The sequence below is a fragment of the Hoplias malabaricus genome, chromosome Y (genome assembly GCF_029633855.1).
Source record: "Hoplias malabaricus isolate fHopMal1 chromosome Y, fHopMal1.hap1, whole genome shotgun sequence".
Classification (NCBI taxonomy): Eukaryota; Metazoa; Chordata; class Actinopteri; order Characiformes; family Erythrinidae; genus Hoplias; species Hoplias malabaricus.
The window spans coordinates 42,271,027-42,293,868 of NC_089820.1; the positions used below are offsets into that span (position 1 = coordinate 42,271,027).

The window sequence follows — 22,842 nt, forward strand, 5'->3', positions numbered from 1 at the left end:
AATGTATGTAATTCTCTCCATTGTCTAAATAATGGATGCCTTTGCTCTGCCAGTTTTGAGCATGCAAACAGACTGGGGAGCTTGCAAATGCTAAGGAAACGCCCCCAGAATTATAAATGTTTTTGATTAAATTGTGAACAGGACATTCACCAAACTATGGTGCATCCTTGACTCAAACATTTTGACTAAACACTTTGAAACAGATGATGATAACTGCTTTATAAGAATCAAAGATAAGTCTCAAGTCTGAGTGATGGTTGTCTGTGTCTAGTCCTGAGACTTGGGTCTTAAGTCTCTAGAGTGAGAGTTTGACCTCAAAATAACAAGTGGACAGAGTTAAAGACATGGTTTGTTGTTCTGTATACTTATGATAAGAACTAACTCAAGGTCCTACATTTCCTTTGACCAAGTAAGAAGCTGTGTCTTTGGCGCTGTCAAATTGTTAACATAAGTTAATTTTATTCATAATTTTAAGGCAACAGGGTATCTAAATCTTAACTAACTAATTTTCTCCCATCCTGTCTTCTCACTCATTTACTCTGATGGGACATGTGTGTGCTCAGAATCCCATTTTGACAACAAAAACAGTCTCTCTGGCTTTTTGAATGCCCTTCTCTGGTATAATCATTAAGTCCAAGCATCCACAGCTCACAATTCTTACAGATCCCATGTCCCGCAAGTTTATGAGTATCGGCAGAACATACCAAGGGCTTGGTTATGGGTGTCCGGCCAGACTTGTAGGGTTTCTGCATGCTTTTGTCTGAAAGGAAACCATGAGAGAAGAATAGTCTTGAGTGGACCAACGCCAAAGGAGTAGCAGGTCAATATGTGAGTCACACTCAGGAGTTAAAGGTAGTCCAAACCAGATTTGCAAACACTTTCACAACACCAGCTGTATGGCCACTGTTTTTACTACTTAACACGTGTTTGACTGTCAAGACTAGACTTGTTTTGTATGATGGTTGTGGGGTGAATAGAAAAATGAACATATTTTATTCTAAACCTTAGGGTGTTGGTAAAATACCAATATTGAACTTTTATGGACTGTCATTCTGCCTGTCCATATTAGGAGGCATCTTATATGTGAGCATGTTTTGGTTGTGATTTTGCAACACAATAATAATAATAATAATAATAATAATAATAATTATGATAAATATCCTTCTCATACCTCCCATGTTGGTGTTGTGGATGACTGGTTTGCTCCATATGCCACCACGGTCATCTTTGTTAGGTCGGACTCCAAACTCATAGGCAGTGTTTGGCTTCAGATTGTCAATAACTGTGTCACTGGTGGGGCAGGTCTGATAGATCCACTTCCTGCTTCTTTCTCTGTAGCGGATTGTGTAGTACCTAGAAAGGACGGTGCAAAATAAAAAAGTTGTCCATATGTTTGTAGACAGTAAATTCAGCAACGTTAAAATGTGTCCATGGAATTCACAGATTTTCCCCAAGTGTCTAAAATGGTGTTGGATTCTTTTGGATCCAGATTCTTTTGGCCTGTTTATTTGCAGTTAATCCTGGTCAACACTGACTGACAGTGGATTGAGTTTCTCAGCCTCATGAGTTTTTTTTTTCCCCATGCATGGGTTGGGTAATGCTCAGAGTGGCAGCCAGGACATAAACAGATGGACTAACATTAGGTTTTAATAAGAGCCCAGGTCTGGTGCGAGACTTCTCTTCTCCACCAATCTGGTATGGGTCAGTGTTTCCAATTGTGTTTCCAACAACCATCCGCCTCCAGAACACAAGAGAAAAATTCATATACCATAGAGTATGTACGAAACAGAGGCAGAGAAATTGAAAAGCACATTGGTCCCAGTTGCACTTACTTTACTTTAGTCCAAAAGACCATTACATGGACACAGAACACAAAACACACACACCTGCTCTGGCTGAAATCCTTATCCCACTGTCTTTCCACTAAAAAGAGTCCCCGCCCCCCACCCCACCCTTAAAGAGGAGTTAAGCATCATTAATCTTGAATTCCAGCCAGTGCACAGAGTTAAGGACCAATTTATATACTCCTTTTGTTAACAAGCAGAGCAAATGGAGGACCTTGATTTCTATCTCAAATGTCATTATGTGATGCTAGAGCTAAGAGAAATGAAACAGTTAGCATCTATCATGTTTGGAATAAGAATTAAATTTGCATAATTTATAAATATTATCTGAGGACATTTATCATTCATGTGAGCAGGTCTTGATCACTCATAGACAGTTTAAGTGGAAAATTAAGGGGAAAACATAGGGTGAATACAGATAATGGTCATGTTAGTAACTCACCCATCCTCAAGGCAGTCATTCATGATGTCTCCCTCATAAGGAGTCTTCACAAATGTTCCCCAGGACAGGAGAACTGAGGTGGGAGTAACTGAACCAATCACTAGATGAAGAGGCTTGTCCAGGTTCACTTTTCCTGTTGGTGAATCACACATATTTAGGACACAAATGTCCCAGAAGGTATTCAAATCTGATCTTGGCTCTAGTTTTCAGGATGGGATTTTAAAAGGGCCAGTATGACACTATACCTAGCAGGTAAAGTACATTAGATCCTGCGATGCAGTTTAATAGGATAGTGTTTTTTGAGGATTTGCAATTTACCTGTACATTGCTTTTTCACATCATTGGTTGGAATTGGTTGGACAGCCACTAGGTACTTGGGTTCAGCATCTGAAATAGAGATACATTTACATCATTAACCTACAACATACAGAAAGAAAACCCTATGCTATTTTTAGATAAATGTGTCCAGTTCTGGTTCTGCAGGACTGAAATACATAAGTACTTTTCCTACATAAACACTCCTAATAAACCTGGTAATTATCTACTGAATGGAATCCATTGCTTGAGCTGAGAAATCACCAGTCTATGCAAATTCCAGGCCCAACCCGTCCAAATGTATTCCTGGTTCCAGATCTGTGGAAGATCAGGTAGGCCACCAAAAATTGAAGGAACCTGAGTAAGTTAGGTTCTGGAAGTAATACCCACAGCTGCTCATGCAATGACAAAGGCTTAGACTTCAAGAACAAGAAACCATTTATTCCTCAAAGAGCCTGGCCACAAAGCTAAGTGGATTATCTTTTCAGGAAAAGTGCAGCTTTCATTTTGGTTGTGTGGGACAGAAGGCTTAAAAGATTTGACATATTATATGTACTTGAAATGAAACACTTTTTCAAGTCATTTGAGCTGCCAAATCCATCTGCTCCAGTGAATACAGTTCAGAGGTCTTAGATGGCCAGGAAAAGAAATGTAAAACACTAGAAAGTTTTTTGGGGCATACAGATGTACATCGGTCTGTGGAACAACAAACACATCTGGCTGGCCAGGCACGAGGCCCACTGTTTGGCGAGAACCAGGCTAACATCACTGGTTGATTGATGTATGGTTTCATACCATTTACAAAAAGCAACTATTGAACACAGGAAGCCATTAGGGTCTCTTCATGTAACGCATAATAATTACGACCTTGGCAAAGTCACTGATCCTCCACGATAAAGATTTATTCATAATTTTGATTTGCACAGATGTTTTTGGATCTAAATCTGTTTGTTGGCCTAGCATGCTGCCAGTTATATGTGCCACTTTGCAGTCCACTCTAAAGTCTTGTATTGCCTGAAGGCTCTTGCAAATCAAAGCACCAAGCAATTCTGGTCATCTGCTGTGCACATGCAGCTGATTCCAATCTCAGCCCTTCTGGAGCATTGGCTATACTCAGCTCATTCAGACAACTGATGTGAGTATATGATCCTGCTTTGTGCCTGTGCTTCAGGTAATGAGTGCTTTGGTGGGTTCGGGTTCAATTACATGTTTCATTTAAAAAACAAAATTGTCCTTATTTATGAAATTCTTAGATTCAGGACCTGGCTCATGCATCAGCTCCAGTGCTTGCAAGACCTTTAGGTTGAGAATGTCAACAGTGACCGTCTACTGCAGGCCCTGGCTTGCCCCAACTTGTCCAGACCATTGCAGCTCAAATGTAAAAATACTGGTGACCAAACAACAGGAGATAACCGAAATGAGGTAATGTTCTAGGATTATGCCTGGTCACCCGTACTTGCTTTTAGGTTACTGGGCTTGTTCTTACTCGCATTAACAGCAATAAAGGACACAGCATGAAGTAACATTCAGGATTTGTCATCCTGGGAAGAATAGCAGTAACTGAGGCAACGCCTAACATGGAACCAAATAAACTGTGTACTGCATAATGTAGAAGCTAAGCATTGTGGTTTGTGGTAGTATAAGTTGATCTACAATCATTACTTATATTTCTATCTTTTATTGGTATGCCCTTGAAAGGCCTCTGAAATTAATAAAATCGTTTGCTGTGAACCAGCACCTAATGGTTATTGAGAACATTTTCTGGTACTCTCAGTCACTGCTCTGAAAACAAAACACTGCAGTGGAAACCATCATCTCACACTGACTTAAGGGAAATTGACCTCTGACCTCCAGCTGGCCCTGTAAAGCTGGAAGATTAGGGTTAGTCAACTGAAGAGCTGTGAATAAAAGAGATGGATTGAGAATAGGAAACAGTTCAATAGATGAAAATAAACACAGTCTACAGTGTTCAGGGTTATATGTAACCCCTCGACTTTCTCAAAGTAGATCTGTCTAATCAGAGGAACAAAGGCATGCTGGTCATATGTCTTACTGTCTCACAAAGCATAACCAAAAACATTCCATTTGGGTAGAATTTCCCTTTTGTTTGGGGACTCAATCAGCAGAACTTTTAACCAATGTTGGAAGCAAACCATGTGTTTATATTTATACATGTTTTCTGGTATTATTTTTTAAGATGGTACTAATCTTGTTTTGCTGGTTTGCGGGATTTCTGCCTTTCATGTGTCGGTGATGGCAAAATAATGACCTCTTCCTTATGTTAAACATTACTCATGAGACTTACCAATCTCTGTCTCATAGGGAACTCCATTTTCTGGCAGCTGGATAAACTGCTTGGAGAACATGCTCGAACCATAGCCCAGGATGTAGCCTTCAAGCTTGATGTCAGGGTTGGGCTTAACAAATTTCAGAACAATAGTGTCCCCGGTGGCATTGATCCGGACCTTCATATTCTGTCTTCTCACTGTGGTAGAAAAAAAGATTTTTAAAAATGGCACACATTGATGTAAACCGACTTTTAGAAAATATGTTTCCTTTTAATAATATACAGCAAGGAATTCCCACAGTTCTCTCAGGTACAGATGATTAACTAGGTACATGAATTTACGGGGTGGTAGTCATATACAATATTCCTTCCTACTGCACTGTGGATTTACAGACCTTTCGTATTCATGTGGTTCAGGAAATTGCTAAAGGGGCCCACTTTTAAAAGAAACCTGGATCTTATGTAATGTAAATGAGGCATAAAAGTAAATCAAGGACACTTTTTAGTTATCTTTATATTCACCCACCTCCACAAAGCTCAGTAGCAGGACCACGTGTATCAAATCATTGCACCAGGGATAAAACCTTGTTTCTCTAAAATGGTGCATTTACAGGACAAGGAAAATGTTGTAATTTTTGATACTGATATAATGGTATATGTGTGTGTGTGTGTGTTTCTTGAAACACAGAAGATGGAAAAAACGTATGGCACTTTTCCAATGGATAGAACCTACTAGATTTAACTCGACTGGATGTTGCACTATTGCACTAAGGAAAAATTCTGCTGTGAGAACTGGGGAATCTGTGAGAAAACTAACTAACATTAAAGTTGCTTTTTATGTGGTTTGTCCTTATCCAGATAAAATCTTGATATTCCAGGTGGATGAAGTGTTAACAGGTATTTACGTAACAAAACCCTCTCTAAGGAGTTTCTAGAGCTTTTTTTAACTGTATTTCCTAGTGTACATTTTCTATCTGCAAGTTTATGTCATTTGTCTGCCATTCAAAATCTGGCACAATCTTTTAATAAATAGTACTTTCTAGCTTTAATATGTAGATAGGAGATTAATGTGTACTACCATCTTTGCTGCTATAAAATCAACTCTGTCCTATCCTAAAGAATATAATTACAATGACAGGAGACAGCTCATCCTGGGCCAGAAGTTCTACTCTGTGGCCTTTGTGAGGCAGACCCTTCTTTCTCTGAGCTGGGTAATAAAGGAAAATTTGCAGCATAGAATATCTGGATTCAGTGTCAGATCCCTTTCCTAAATCCAGTAAGCCAGGAGACCAAGGGGAGTTTTTCCATTTCCATCAGACTTCCCCTTCACTCAAGAGCTGACTGATTTGACTAGGTTAAATAGGCCAAAAAATATCCTCCTTAAGCTGCTTGAGTGTGGCTCAGTAAGGGGTTTGGGGGGAAAGCAATGTGCCGGATTCTTAACGGATCATTACAAGCTTGGGAGGCTCTGGATCAGTCACATCAATCAAACACTCACAGAGGCTTTTTTTCAATTTGGCTTGTTAACGCTAATTCAGATCAAAATTTCAGTATGGGCTGATGATGAGCCGCACTATGGAAAACTCATCAGAGAACCTGTCTTGCTTTTCTCACTTTAATCATTCAGACATGAACAATGTGTTGATAAGGAAGCCCTGTCATTGGCTACAATTAGCTACTGTTATAACTAAGGTATTCTTACATAACTAAAGCCTTTAGTCTTTGTATTTCCTCAATGCACCACATTAGTATTCTTTAAACAAGCTCAGTGAAAACTAATAACATATGAGGCAGCTTTATGTAATTCCTCTTCAGGCTTATTATAGTCTTCAGACTATAATGGACTTGTAATGAGCCTTCTATTTTAGCCTCAGGTCTTGCTCTAATATATGGTAGTAATTCTGAAATAATCCATTTAAGAAAACTACTTTTTCTTCATGTAATGATTCATGGCTTTTGGCAGCTGAGTTGACAAGTATACAGAAGAGAGGAATAGAGGAATATGGCAGAGCATGATGCCGAAGAATCTCTACCTCTGCTTACCTGACCTCAGCTTGTTAATGCCAAAACCTTTCACATTAACAGGAAGGTGCTTTCCGTTCTGTAAGGTTTTTAGAGTTTTAAGAATTTTCCAGGCCACTAAAGGCTCCTCTGAACTTGAGGAATGGCTAAAGGGGAGCAGAAAACCCTTTCACCTACTGCAATAAGAGGCAAAATCTGGAGAAACTGCTTCTGCAGAAAGATCTGGGATTGTACTTTAATGCTCCTACTAATGTATAATTTAATGTCTTCCATCTTGTTCTACATGAGTTTCCACAGCTATTAATGTGAATTTCCATGATATTCATCAGTCTTTTTAAAAAAGGAATGTACTTTTCCTCTCAGAACTAATCAGGCCCCTTTCCAAACCAACAGGCATAAATCACGAAACATTTTTAAGATCATTTTATGCAATTGAGAGGCCTTCTCGTGAGATATGCAAAACTTTTCATTAGAAAATGGAGTTGACAGACTGAGAATTATTAGCGGTAGAGGATTTCATGTTCCAAAAGGAACCTGCCAATCCCTGTCTGGGAAAGTCAACACAAACATGCTCTGTCAGTTTATTTCTTCTTCCTAAAAATTAGCGCCTCAAGAATGGCCTCAAAGGAGAGCAAGAAGAAGGTTTGAGTTGTTCTTGGCTTGTATGCCTTTCAGTCACCCGGATCATAGTCAGTCTTTAATTTACAAAATTTAGTTGTTTATAATCAGTAGAATAATTGGGATCTTATGGGGTATATTTTCAGAGTCTCAAATAAAGTGTTTTCACACAATGGAGCTGCACAAGTCTTATACATGTTATATAAATAAATGAAAAGAAACAAAACAGAAATATGCTTCATATGTGAGGTTTTTTGGGGCTGTTTTTAGCATGACACAAAGCACATTGTCTACTTTTCTCTGCTGTTCACAAACTCCTCAGAAAATGGCAACATTTACAAACATATATCTTATTGCACTATGATATGAAAGCACAGTACACAAAGAATATATAATGTCTCTGTCCTGACTCTATCCATTTGTCCATGTCTTTGGTGCTGGTGCTGATTTCAGGCATAGCATCTCTAAGCTGCTGGAAACGTGGACTGGTTGCTAGATAGACCCAAGCAAGCAAACAAGATTCCAAAAAATATGAACGGAACTTGTTCACAACCCGTGGAAAAGAACAATGTGTGATCGCCTCCCCAGGATCAGTTTAGAATGTATAGTTTTCTATTTAGAAATTATTTAAATGTACACTCTAAAAAAACAAATATTTTTTTTATTGTTATTAGACTTTCTTAATATTTTGTATACAATATTTATATATACAGGAGGGTTACGTCAGTCCCGAGTTACGATGTTTCATGGTTATGACACATCTCCCATTTCCTGTATAAAGCCTTGTTTCGACTTAAGTGGTTTTGCGTCGTAAACATTGTAACGCGAACTTCGTGATTGGTGTGTGTGGCGGAAGAATTCACGGATACGTGGCTCAGGACCGAGGAGGATAGGTGTTAGGATAGGATAAGTGCTTACAGTATGTACTTACACCGAAAATCGGTTTACGACGCGACGTAGGAACGGATCAACATCGTAAGTCAAGGACCCCCTGTATATATAGGGCGGCACGGTGGTGCAACAGGTAGTGTCGCTGTCACACAGCTCCAGGGATCTGGGGTTGGGGATTAGAGTCCTGCTCTGGGTGACTGTGAGGAGTTTGGTGTGTTCTCCCCGTGTCCGTGTGGGTTTCCTCCGGGTGCTCCGGTTTTCTCCCATGGTCGAAAAACACACATTGGTAGGTGGATTGGTGACTCTAAAGTGTCCATAGGTGTGAGTGTGTGAGTGAATATGTGAGTGTGTGTCTCCCTATGAAGGACTGGCGCCCCTCCAGGTTGTGTTCCTGCCTTCAGCCCAGGGATTCCCGATAGGCTCTGAACCCACCAGGACCCTGAACTGGATAAGCAGTTACAGACAATGAATGAATGAATGAAAGAATGATAAGCTAACAGAGCAACAAAAAGAAATATCTTGTTCTGTCCACTTATTTTTTATATTAACTTAATTTTTTATATTATTAATAGTACAGTACGGTGAATTACAGGGCTACGTATTTGCTAAAATATTTTTCTAATAGTGTATTAACACAGTTACATATTTAATGTATTGTAATTAATCACAATTATAATAAAATAGAACATAGAAATTCACTGTGAGGTTTGAGCATGAAACAATCAAAAGACATGTAAGAAAGGGTATGCAACAAACAATAAAACCAATATATTTTGTTAAAATGTCATTTAAAATCTTTGACTAATAATCTGGTAAACACAAATGTGGCTTGTGTTGAACATTTTGTAATAATACAAAAACTTCATATTGAACTACCAAATGCCTCAGTGATTCACAGAGAAATGGTCAAGTAGACACATTTTTGTTTTTGACCTCCACTAGGAGGAGGTGTCAAGTCATTATTTTCACAGTTGAATGCCTTCCAGAGGATCAGCAGCTTGAAGCTGAACACTTTCAGAACCAGGGCCAGGCATGAATTCTGTCCAGTGTCAATGGAGCTGACAATCATCTAGCAGTTGTTTCATTTATACACATGTATAAACATGCTGATTTTTGGTATACACATGCTTAACAAACATTCTGGTAGTCTGGACTGAATCTAATGCTGTGAGGATCTCTTGCCAGGTCTGTGTTTAGGATCCAGAATCTGGGACTTGGATGGCTGTTTCTTCAGAACAATGTTTTGTTCATATAAAATAGACTACCATAAGGAGATATTTGGAAAAATTTAAACCAACCCAATCACACACAAAATATAACACTTACTGGAATAATATTATTTGGTTCTATTCTAATGTTGGGCGTTAAACACTTACTGCTAATGTTGGGCAAATAAACACTGCTCTGATGAATAGCTTTTTTAAATCTCAGTATTACTAAAGGGATATATTACTAAAGTAATTTCAGTATTACTAAAGGGAACAAATATGACTGTGGGGAACTGTAGTTCACTCTGCATTGTTTATGTTGAGAAGCTCCTCATCTTGTAAGATGGAAAGATAGCATTCCTCTTTTAAACAACATGCATTGTTGAATGCTGCAACAACTTGGCGAAAGAGTTGATTAAAAAAGTTTAAAAGTTATAGATTGCCTGAGAGACCTGTTGTCATTTCCAGCCACTATGATCAATGCTTAGATCTTATCTTACCTTCACTAACACACACACACACACACACACACATAAACACAAGCATACACCTCACTGTAAACATATCCCAACACATTCACCTTTTCCACTGACTTTAACTCTACCGTCCCCCTTTTTGCATTCATCTGTGGGACACAGATAATAATACAATATTCTGTTGTTCTAAGACTGTTTTCACTTTGGCACTACAGACAGCAATTCTTTCATCTCCTGTCATCAAGTTAACGGTACTGCAGCCCTCTGTACAGTAAAGCTCAGAGATTTTCAGAGAGTTTTCAACACCTCAGCCGAGAAAACAACTTTTACTCTCTAGGGGTTTGGATGGTTTCCACCCACTTGTTAATTTTGTTCTTGCCTCTCTTGAAACATGATGGATCTTGCAGGACAAAACAAAAGGTCTTTTTCAGGTTTCTAGTCATGTGCGCTTTACCAATATTACAAACCTGATCTTGATTCCAGACTCCAGCTCTGGATTTTGTAACCACTGATAAGTATTCACTAAGATCACTTAGTTCAATTGTGCTGATAGGCCACTTAGAGCAATACATATCATTGATTACAAAATCTAGGACTAGAAACTGGATTCAAGATATGGATGTCTGTACTAAACACCCTACCTCATATATCCTATATGACCAAACATTTGTGAATACATGTTCATACATCATTTAATTATGAATTATTACACTCATCCTAAAGTATTGGCTGGAGCTCCTTCACTCCAAATAACACAGTCCCACAGTTTCACATACTAATGCTGTGTGGGTTTCAGCATCTCCAGCCCAGGTTTGTCATTGAGTATGATTCAGCTTCCCCAGAGTCCCAGTTTATAAGACTGGTACATTTCTATAATGTGTAAAGATTCCTTTTTAAAATAAGACTAATAAAGTATTATAAATGGTTTTAAAGTCAGTTAATTACATGGTTATACATTAGGCTGTAAACACTTTAATGGTCAGTAATATTCATTTGTAACACAAAGATAAAAAGGGCAATAGTGACCTCTTTTTCATTTAATAGTGAAAGTGTCAGAACTTACTGAAAATGTCAAGGTAATTAATATGCTATCACCTAAAAATATGAATTTAGTCATTTAATATGTTAAGGAGTGTTAAAAGGCACTCTCATGATGGGTAATTGATTAAACTTTGTGAATCAAATTATTTTTATTATAAGATTATTAATAAATATGTGTTGAAGCTGACAGCAGGTAAATGTTGCACATTCTATTAATAAGTTAATAAATAATTATTAATGAATTGTAATGAATTTACAACATAATTAATAAACAGAATGTAAATGAATTATAAACCGTTGTAAGTGTACACGAATTCTAAAGTGGTACATGAGTAAACACACACTGTGCATGCACAGTTAAACAGATTTCCACAATGAGTGCACATTAAAGGCCTCACATTTTAGATTATTTATCTGAATGGCAATGGGAATTAGCCAATCACATTTTCATTTCCAGTGGATGAGACCAACTTCATGATACAAGGAATATTTTAAAATATTTTCATGATTGATAAAAGCATTGTATAAAACATATTACATGTATTTTACAGGCTTTTGTACGTGTAAAATACTTACATATACCATAGAAATGCTAGCAGAAATGGACATCATTTTGGAGGTGAGTTTTAAAATTAGGGGCCAAACTATAGGCCTATCTCATTCAGATTCAACATTAGTATGAACACACACCTGCACACACTTGGCAAAGCACGTGGGCACACATATACACACACATCTGTATGAGAGAAACAGTGATTTTAGCTGTCTTCTCAGTCCATGATGTAATGTGGGACAATAATGCTTTATTGTTCTAAACCTGGCTCTCCAGCTCTCGTCCCTGAAATTGAATCTGTCATATTGCATAGAGTTTTTTTTTTCAGTCTTACAAGCAGTACAGATTTTTTACATTTTCCAGTATCTTTTGGCCTTTGCTTATACTGAAGCTCCGCCTCCGGGGCACTTCCAGCCAATTGGGTTGCTGTTGGCAGAAACAAACCCTACAGTGCAATCTCACATCTGCTTTTTCTTCACATGAAAAACGTGAACGTTTACTGCAGTTTTTGCTCCTAAGTGAAAACAGATGCAGAAAATAGCAGCACTATTTTATGTGGGCACTTTTCAGTGAAATAGAATCAAATCTAACAGGACACTTGCACTGGATGTACTTGCAGCAACTGGAGACTTTTTCAGTGCACACACTCACAAAAATTCACTCTACTCAAAAGTGCTGAGTATAAATCCTCACAGCTTTGGGTGATACAATACTTTTGGGATGAGTTGGAGTGCCGGAAGTGATCAACCAAGATTGGTACATGATTTCAATAAATCTCATTATGAATTAATGATATAAAATTCTCACAGCAATGCTCCAAAATCTATTGGCCCTAAGCCCTAATCCTAACACTGCTGAGAATCCCCAGTTTGGTAACAATTTGGACACCTGGGGATAATTAAAATGGGGGCTGTTTAAATAAAGTGGAACCACTTATATCCTGGCTATTGGTTAAACTGCATGGCTAAATTGGTGTGCACTTGTCTCAAATTGCATTGTGCAGTTAAAATAATATTTCAAGTGTTCATTATGCTTCATTATCTTACAATACACTTATTTTATCACAAAGGACATATATGCCAGTTTTGATGTCAAGCTGATATGTCATTGGCTCCTTTCTTATGCTCCTCATGACAATTCCTGAGATTATAATTATATAGATACAATTATATGGACATTGTATCTTATTACTTCACAGTGACACTGTATTATTGCACCCAGACCTATCAGTGGCAGAACAAATGAGTGTTGGCTGATACAGGTGTTACTTCGACATTACATCAGAACTGACAACAGATTTTCATGATGTACATACAGGAACCAATTGGTAGTTAGGACAAGTTTATGTACACACTTTGACAATATAGATACTACATTGTCACAAAGTTGTTCCTAGCATCAGCTCTATAAATCCTGCCCTAGAGCCAAACAATTGTAAAACATTATAAGAAGGTAAGAACCCTTCTACCTGAAAATGTACCGGTGTACCGGTTTATGTCTGTGTAAGTGTCTTTTTTTTTTTTTTTTTTTTTTTTTTTTATGAACAAGACTGCAGCATTTTGAATTATTGTTTTACATATAATTACTGATTAACATATATAAGAAAGTTCTAAATGAGAGTAAACATTGGTCTTATTTTCCAGTCTTGCACTTTAAAATCTAAAATACAATAAAATATATAACTTCATAATTTCATAATTATCACTTCAAAATTATCACATATTTTTTCCTTTGGTACATTATATGATACATAGATATACATTGATTTAATATATTGTTGCTGTCCAAAGAAATCTATGTACTGACACACCTCTGCTGTTTTTTACACTGTGTGAAAGTTTCTTTATAAATGGATAAATAGAAATGGTCCAGAATGACTAGAATGCCCTCAAAGTCACTACATTGAAGAAATGCAATATATATAATTTATTATTTGTAGTTATTGTATAGAGTACTTTATATGGTGAATATTTATCATACACTGCATTTAAAAATGTGTGGATACACTTGCCTCTGATTCTCTGGGCGGAAGAAAGTGTGAGGAAGAGGAGTAGAATTCCGGTCATGAGGAACAGGAGGAAGCAGGGATGGAGGTATGAGGACACAGCCATAGTGGGTATCAGGGGTCTTGGGGCCTCTCAGTCTCTCTGTGCTCTTGGGTTCTGGATCTTGGTTCTCAGGGAGTCTCCAGGTGTCTCTGGACCTGGGCTCGGGTGGATGCTGCTGGGCAACTTAACAACAACCTGCTGCTGCTGCTGCTGCTGGAGGTGTTAGACTTGCTCTGCGGCTCAGTGACAGACCTCTGGAGCGTCCCGCCTAATCTATACAGGACACGGAGGGAGGAGAATGATGATGTCAAACCACACATGGAGAAGGCGGCCACACCCACCCACCCACACACACACACACACACACACACATGAACAGGATGAGGGGAGGAGGCTTAATGGCTTTGGTTTGGCGTCTCTTTCTTGTGCGCTCTCTATCACCCTCTTTCTTTCTTTCATTTGAAGGACAGTGTGTTTTTGTTTCTGCAAGTACAAAAAACAGACAGTTGGCAAAGTCTGAGAAAGGACTAAGGCTGAATAAAGAGTGAGAGAAAAAAGAAGAGAGAGAGGGGGCAGGAATTAGAAGGGAGAAGAAAGAAAAACAAAAAAGGAAAAACAAGAGCTTGGGAGGAATATACGAGAGAGAGAGAATGAAAAGAGAGGAAAAAAATGAAGTGAGGGAACAAATAAGGAAAGGAGAGAGAGAGAGAGAGAGAGAGAGAGAGAAAGCATTTACTGCTTTTAGTAAAAAATCAAGTACTGGTTATAAAGAGCCAGAAGTTCTTGCAGAGTCTATGAACATGGCATCTCATGGGTTTCACCAGGTCCAGGGCAAGGTTATATATTAAATATATATAAAACTAACAACTAAACTGGGAGGGCAAAATCACTAACTTTCCTAACTTTTACATTTGGAAAGCTAAGCATGCTTGTAGGAGAGCACAAATTGCTAATGTTTGGTGGGGATACTAAAGGAGAACAGTATCTACTAGTATCTAATAGTATCTACTGTATGTTTTGTATTAACAAGTGATTCTGACCTTGGTAGGGTATGGTAATACACTCATTTCACGTGCCATAACATGCAAAATGGATGACATACAGGAGAAAGTGTTTTGGGGGCAGAGAGTACAGCTTCCAACAAGGGACAACCCACAGGAAGTGAATCATACAGGCCAATACTAATGCCAGAATTATGCAATAGGAAAGCAGCAGGCTCATAGGGTACAGGCCAGGGTCATAAAACCTGAAGACAAACCATTTTCAGAAAAGGAAAGAATTAAAAACGAGAGAGCGATCTAACAAAACAAAAAAAGCCACAAAGGAGTTCTAACTTTTCTGCATACACAGGCCTCAATATTTCTCAAAGGTTAGTGGGAAAAATTACTCCTTGTCCATTCTGAGGCGTTGCTATGGCAACAAGGTACAAGAAAGCAAGTTGCCAGAGTTTCTTGGAACATAAAGTTCAGTTTGTTCGACCCTTGTCATTTACTAGCCATGTTACAGGACCAAACGGTACTTTACTTCTCTAGGATTGGCTTATAAAGTCTTAACAAGCTGCTCTAAAAGCTCCATCAAAAAGTCAGAGCTTTCATAGTGTACTAACCATTTGTAGTAATGTGTATAGACTGGCGCTTAGACTGTGTCCACATGATGTATAACAGCTTATGAAGTTAAGGAATACACCACAATGCACTACCAATATTTTGGATTGGAAAAATTGTCTTTATTGATGGCAAGTAAGAGTGACTAAATGATGTGTTAAACCACATGCTAATCTGTCATAATTTCATTGCATTTGAGACAATATTACCCTATTTATTTAATTCTATTAAGCAAGGAGAAGGATATATGTCAACGCAGCTTTCTGAGCCCAAGTTCATCACTGATGTGCTAAAACAAATGCCAGAGATTAAATCGACCAACCAGACTGTTGTCATTGAAAAGTGCAAAAGCCAACATCTGCCATAATTTGGGTGCTAATATGTGACATCTATATGTTTGGTCTCAGTGGTTCCAACGGCTTATGCTGGGAATATAGAGACTTTTGCTGTCATTGGGTCTACATCCTTTTCTTCATCCTTGAAATCAATAGCTGCTTCAGCAAGACAGTGCCAGGGCTCATTCTACAACACTGGCTTTGTAGAATAAGAGGACATATGTTTGACTAGTCTGATTGCAGTCCAGTTCTATTTTCTATGGCACTTCATGGAGAGGGACATCACACAATGGTGACCAGGAACAGTTGAGCATGTCTTTTATCAAGCAAAAAATGGTCAAATATTACACTTAAAAGCACAAAAAGCAACAATGTGGCTACTCAAAAATGTCCATAGGTGTGAGTGTGTGAGTGAATGTGCGAGTGTGTGTTGCCTTGCGAAAGACTGGCGCCCCCTCCAGGGTGTATTCCTGCTTTTTGCTCAGTGATTCTGGGTAGGCTTCGGACCCACCGTGATCTTGAACTGGATAAGCAGTTACAGACAGTAATAAGACTAATAAGGTGACATTGCCATAAGGTGACAAACTAATATTTTGAGGTGACAAATGATTATTTATTATTTCATGGCCTCAAAATACTATTTTGCCTCAATATATTATTCAGCATCATCTTCATTATCTTTTCTGCTTATCCATTTAAGGGTTGTGCTGGCAACGAGGCGAGCAAATAATCCCAGATGTCTCTGTCCCACGCAACATCCGCCAGCTCCTCCTGGGGACCCCCAGGCATTCCCATTCCTAGTGAATCCTGGGTCTATATCGGGGTAGTCCTTCCAGTTGGATGTGCCTGGTACACCTCCATCCTCATCAGATGCCAGAACCACCTCGACTGACTCCTCTTAACGCGAAGGAGCAGCGACTCTACTTTGAACTCCTCCCAAGTCACTGACTTTTTCACGACCTCAGTGACTTCAGCCAAGGAAATGGAATCCGACACCCCAGCCACTTTTGGCCCTACCTCCTGTCCAGGAGGCATGTTTCTCAAGTTAATGAGTTCCTCAAAGTGCTCCTTCCAACGCCCAACAATAAGCTCAGTCGAGTTCAAAGTTTCACCATCCTTACTGAGCACAGGTTGGACAGTGTCCCACTCCCCCGCCTGAGCCTCTTTGAGGCTGCCCGGAAGTCATTCTCTATGGCCTCTCCAAACTCCTCCCATGCTCTGGATTTTGCTTCAGGAACTGCCACAGCTGCAGCATTTTTCACCTGCTGGTACCCATGTGCAGGATTGGAAGTTCCCTGAGCCAGCCAAGCCTGAAAAGCCTCCTTCTTCTGCTTGACAGCTTCCCTCACCCCTGGTGTCCACCAACTGGTTCTTGGGTTGCTGCCGTAACAGACACCGACAAGTTTTGACCACAGCTATATGCAGCCACTTGCACAATGGAAACAAGAAACAGGGTCCATTCAGACTACTACTTCCTCTGGAACATGTGAGAAGTTTTCTCAGATGTGAGAGTTGAAATCCGCCTGGACAGAGTCATCTGCCAGCTTTTCCCAGCACACCCTCACTATACGTTTGGGCTTACCAGGTCTGTCCGGCATCTTATCCAACTCACCACCAGATGGTGATTGGTTGACAGCCCCTCTCTTTACCCGAGTGTCCAAAACATATGGCCTCAGATCAGAAGACACAACCACAAAGTCGATCATTGACTTTTGGCCAAGGGGGTTCTGGTATTATAAGTACACTTATGAGCAAACTTATGTTTGAACATGGTGTTTGTTATAGACAAAACATGACTAGCACAGAAGTCCAACAACATCACACCATTTGGGTTCCAATGGGGCAGGCCATTCCTCCCAATCACTCCTCTCCAGGTTTCCCAGTCATTGCCAGCATGAGTATTGAAGTCCCTCAGAAAAACAATAGAGTCAGTGTCTGGAATCCTTTCTACAACTCCACTCACTACCCCCAAGAAGGCTGAATACTCTGAGCTGCTGTTTGGTGCATACGCACACACAAGAGTCAATGTTTTCCTCTCTACAAGCCGGAGCCGCATTGAGGTGACCCTCTCGTTTACTGGGACAAACTCCAACTGTGCAGCCACCAGCCGGGGACTTGTGAATATCCACACACCCACCTGGCACCTGTCACCCTGAGCAATTCCTGAGTAAGAGAGAGACCAACCTCTATCGAGGAGTTTGGTTCCAGAGCCCACAGAGTGTAGAGGTGAGCCCAACTATATCTAGCTGGTATCTACCAACCTCAAGCACCAGTTTCCGCTGACAAGTTCCATGACGTGAGGGGCCCCTTCGTCCCTGCTCAGTGCACGAGGGGCATTGCACCTACTCTGGATCTTGTGGGTGGTGAGCCCACATGATTCTCCCATGCTGCCATTTCGAGCTGAGCCCGACCAGGTTCCATGGGCTGCCTGGTTACCAGGTGCTCGCTGTCAGACACTACTCCAGGTCAGGCTCCAGGGGTACGTTCCGGTAACCCTCTCCCGGGCAGGGTACACTTTAATTCTTTTAAGATGTTCATGAAGGTGCTTTTTGGATCATGTTTGTCTAGATCTTCACTCCAGACCTGTTTGCCATAGGAGGCCCTACTGAGAGCTAACAGCTCCCGACGACATAGCCCTGGATGTCATGAGACCACAAAAGCCCTTCCACCATGACAAGGCTCTGATCCAGGAAGGAATATATTATTTCATGGCCTCAAAGTATTATAAAAAAGACTTATTAAAAACACACCATGTCACCTTAGGGCCTCCGTAGATCCCAAATGGTCTACAAAAGTTATCAATAAAAAGAAATATGATGTAAGACTTTGGTAAACATGCTCTCCTAACTTTTCTGAGTGTGTTGCAGGAAAATTAAAAAAAATATTATTTGTTTATATTTACAAAATACCATTGAAAACACTGGCAATAAATATATATATATATATATATATATATATATATATATTTTTTTTTTTTTTTTCAGAAATTGGGTTTAGAAATCACAAACTTTGTATTCATAAATGTGTTGTAAAATCCTAGATTAAAATACAGCAAGACAATTAACTTGTGAGAGCATAGGGAAATCTAGACTTCATGTTCCAACATTCCAACCTTTGACCATTCATTGGAACGTGTCTTACATTTCACAAAGACCCTAACCATGAACTCTGGGTCAAACCAGGTGCAGCTCAAGGTCTCATCTGAGCTTTGAATACCTTATTTAATCTCCTCTAAACTAACCAGAGCTGGAAAATGTATTATTGTGAACAGTTAGGTCAGATATTTCAGCCTAAAATAAAATTTGCCATGGCTGAATATGGCCATATTTAGACAGGCAGCTCAGATCTGATTATTCTGAGTTTTTGATTTGAGCAGCACATATATTTCACAGATATGTCAATTTTATCAGTCATTTTGGTGTGTGGTGAAACTTTTTGAAGCCTGCATTTAAACATCTTTAAATAATGTCCTTATAACTCCTGTCCTTATAATTGGAACTTAGTGATATTGCTTTATAAGCATACTTAAACACTCCAATAATGCCCCATAAGACTCTTATAATGAGTATAATTAAATACCTTTTAAATTATACATGTGTCATTAGCCAAGTTATTACAAAGAATAGTGACACTTATATAACTTACATAAGTTGCAAAATAATAATAAATAAATAAATTATTATAATAGCATTTATAACAGGCATTATTGGAGTTACCAAATTACAAATAGTTGTAACTGCACTTGTAAATTCTTATATTCTCTCAATGCATCTGTCATTTGTAACTTGATTTGTCATTTGTAACTTGCAATGTTTTGATCCCAAATATGAACATCGCCTTTAAGACAACACAAACCACCTCAGATTCAGCACTTGCTGAGATCTGAACAAAAGAAGTCAGAGGTGTTTACAGCTTTCAGCTAATAAACTTTTCACTGTATTGTTTTTGTGTTCTTAGTATCCCTTAATGACACTTATGTGAGCACTGTTCTTTAGGACAGGCCTGTTATCTTACAAGCTCTTGTTATAGCACCCAGTTTAGCTGGGTGGATACTAGAAATTTTCCTTCACTACTAAGGACATAAAAGCATGGCCAGACATACTCTGGAGCTTAAACTAAAACTGAATATTTGAGCCTAACACGAACAGAGTCTAAGAATGTTCTGTTCAGAATCAGTAAAATATGTGTACATGTGTCAAAATAGGGGCATGAAAATATTCTCAGCTACAAAACGGGGGCACGGCAGAAAATTTTGGGAACCACTGCTCTAGGCTAATATTGTACTGTCCTAATGCCAATGTAATTGTTCTGTCTGAATCCAACTGTATCCTGAAAAGTGTCTAAATGTCACTGTAGTGAGACAAAATACAGCCATCATCAGACTTGAAATCTGAACCTGACAAATAAATGTTTGAGAATGTTTTGTCACAACTTGACCAAACCTTGACATGAACTGTTTGATTCCGTTGAGTTTGAACAAATATTTCAAGCTGCATTGCATTGTAGTGGTTTCTGGGAATGTGAGCAACAGGATGGAACAGGTTGAAGGACGTAGAGTAGAGAGTATCTTTAGTGAAGCCAGAGCATCAGACACAAAACACACACACACTCACACACACACACACACAAGGCTTCTGCATCAAAACAGCACCTGCAAGACATCAGGAAGATAGAAGTTGAAACGGATGTGTGTGCAGCATATACGAGTATATGCATGAATGAAAGTGAGAGCAATTGAGTGATTGGGGTTATGTAAGATTTAGGCCTGGTCTACATTTTTCAAGGAGAGGTTTATCTCTGTCTGAGAATACCACATTTGTCCTTGAGTCTCAAGGTAAACCATACATGTTTCATAATGAAATTTAATATATTCATATGAGTATTGTAGGCCATAACAATATTATAGTTTATATTATTCACAATGATGTTATGATTTATTATGAAACCTAATATTATAAAGTCATGTTAGAAATTATATCAACATATACAATGCCAGACATTAAAAACTTTTATATATTTAAAAAATCATTTTAAAAGTATTGTGCATTGGAGGTCGTGAAACAAATCTACTACAATCTGCCATAGTGTCTGACTTACATAACTGTCCATATTCCAGAGTTTGCTGAAGAGTATTTTGTCTGGCTTCTTTAAATCCTCTGTATGGGGGTTATTACTTCCAGTTTGGCTTGTGGATTTTGTATTGACCACCTGGACTCCTAATTTAACAAATACTTTTCAAGCTGCCAGGAGTAAGTACCATTACGAATTACTTTAGAAAATAAGATTTTGGCAAGACTGAATTCAACAAGTTTACAAGCACTTTAATAATTTGATAATAAGAGAACTCAGGGTCCACATGACATACTTTATAATCAGATTTCTTTCAAGATACATTTTACTGTTGCTTAGCAACTTGCTGGAAACTCAAAAAAGAATTTGACAAAGGACAGTTTTTTTTAATTAACACAGAGAATATTTATCAATTAATACTTAATTAGGAGTTTACATTACTCTAAATGGGACAAAATGGGTTCACTATTGCTCAGATGTTATTTTGCAATAGATGTTTAGGGCTTACCATTTCCTGTGAAACAACATAAAAAAAAGTACACAGAAACTTTTAGGAAATTAGACTATGCTTCTACATGAAAGTTCTTGACCGTTTTAATATTGAGATAACTGCTGAAATCCTCCACTGATCATTTTATTATTGTGCATGTAAACACCTTAATTTAAGCTGAGTTGGACAGGGGGGATTTTAGGTATAATTTTAGGTGCGCTTGGATACATTTACAGTAAAATTTTTATTATACTGTGATATATATTAGGGAAAATTTACATGGCACAAAACATATCAGCTTTGGAATATTTTTTGTTCACTCTGAAGCGTAAGAGTGGAATTACTCCACAACACATCATTTCATATTTTTCATAAAATTTCCAAAGATCTGCACACTTCTGACTGCTGTTTGGTATCTTACTTGTTTTTCAGCACATGGAAGTAACATCCAGAGCTCGCAGTTAGGTTTACAAATAGCAAGCCCATACATAGAGGAAGAGAACGAATGAAAGGGGCATTGTCAAAGCCATCTGTGATACATTTCATGCAGATATTAACCCTGACTAAAACGCTCCTAAATTACTCCAGTCCACACCTTCTGCCTGCACTCAACTAACTCAGATTTATCTCTGGCTCACCACAAAGTGCCTGCAAGTTTCCTTTGATGCCAAAAGCACTTCAGCAGACATCAGGTATTACACTGTTCAAAGGAAATACAATAAAAGGTTACAGAAACTTTGCTATGAGGATTTGATGGCTTTTAGCCACATAAACGTCAGTGAGATCAGGTACTGATTTTGGATCATTAGTTCTGGATCCCAAAACATCACAAAGTATTCAATGAGCTCCATCACTCAAGAGAACACAGTTCTACTGTTCTACAGCCCAATGCTTGTAGGCTTTATTCCACTCCAGCCAGTGCTACATGCTGGGCATGACTGCTCTAAAGCAACCCTTTTTTCTCATGCCTTTCTTTGCAAATAAAAACCAAAAACTCTGACTGTAGGAGCTAATTGAATATGTTGCAGAGCAGATGTAGCATTGGTTGCACTTTTCAGTTTAGCCAGAGTTTCCGTTTTGGCAATAAGGTGACGAAAAAAGAGGAAAACCCCACTGTGTCATCTTGTAAATTAGATAATATAAAAAAGCTGGTGTTATTGAGTGGGATTGTGTTTGTCATCATCAATGAAGCAAAAAAGGAACCTTTGTGGGTGTATATGCATCATCATAAATGAGTAAATGGCAAAGTTATACAAGTAATTACCAGAAATTCAGAATGAATTTTTTGCTCGGAATCATGTTGTTGTTTTGCTGTGTGTCATTATTTGCAGCTAGAGATGTCAAACATCATTGTGAAACTGCTAAGAACATATTGATTTATCACGTCTCAATTGGATCAAATCTTGAAAACATTAACGTCAACAGCAGAACGGGGAAAATGCCTTGGACTAAATTCAAGGTGCGTCATGGTATCCTTGTCAAACTGGAAGCTAGCTCTAGAAAACATCAATGTGAAACTGCTAACAACACACTCATGTTTATCATTATAAGTTTAAAACACTCAGTTTTGAAGCTGGGAAGAAGTGCCAGGGGCCCAA

The 22,842-nt window shown here is 38.7% G+C and overlaps 1 protein-coding gene across 3 annotated transcripts in view; it reads right to left on the reverse strand.

The window, feature by feature from the left end:
* The window catches only part of LOC136679115 (target of Nesh-SH3-like), a 35,478-nt gene extending 21,558 nt beyond the window's left edge, over positions 1-13,920 (reverse strand). For all 3 annotated transcript variants that reach the window (XM_066657421.1, XM_066657420.1, XM_066657419.1), the window contains exons 1-6: positions 13,709-13,920; positions 4,907-5,086; positions 2,605-2,673; positions 2,287-2,419; positions 1,172-1,353; positions 705-760 (exon numbers count right to left, since the gene is read on the reverse strand). In XM_066657421.1, coding sequence (XP_066513518.1) covers positions 705-760; positions 1,172-1,353; positions 2,287-2,419; positions 2,605-2,673; positions 4,907-5,086; positions 13,709-13,808 — 720 coding nt within the window. In that variant the 5' untranslated portion in view covers positions 13,809-13,920. The remainder of the gene's footprint in view (positions 1-704; positions 761-1,171; positions 1,354-2,286; positions 2,420-2,604; positions 2,674-4,906; positions 5,087-13,708) is intronic.
* Between the last annotated feature and the right edge of the window lie 8,922 nt (positions 13,921-22,842).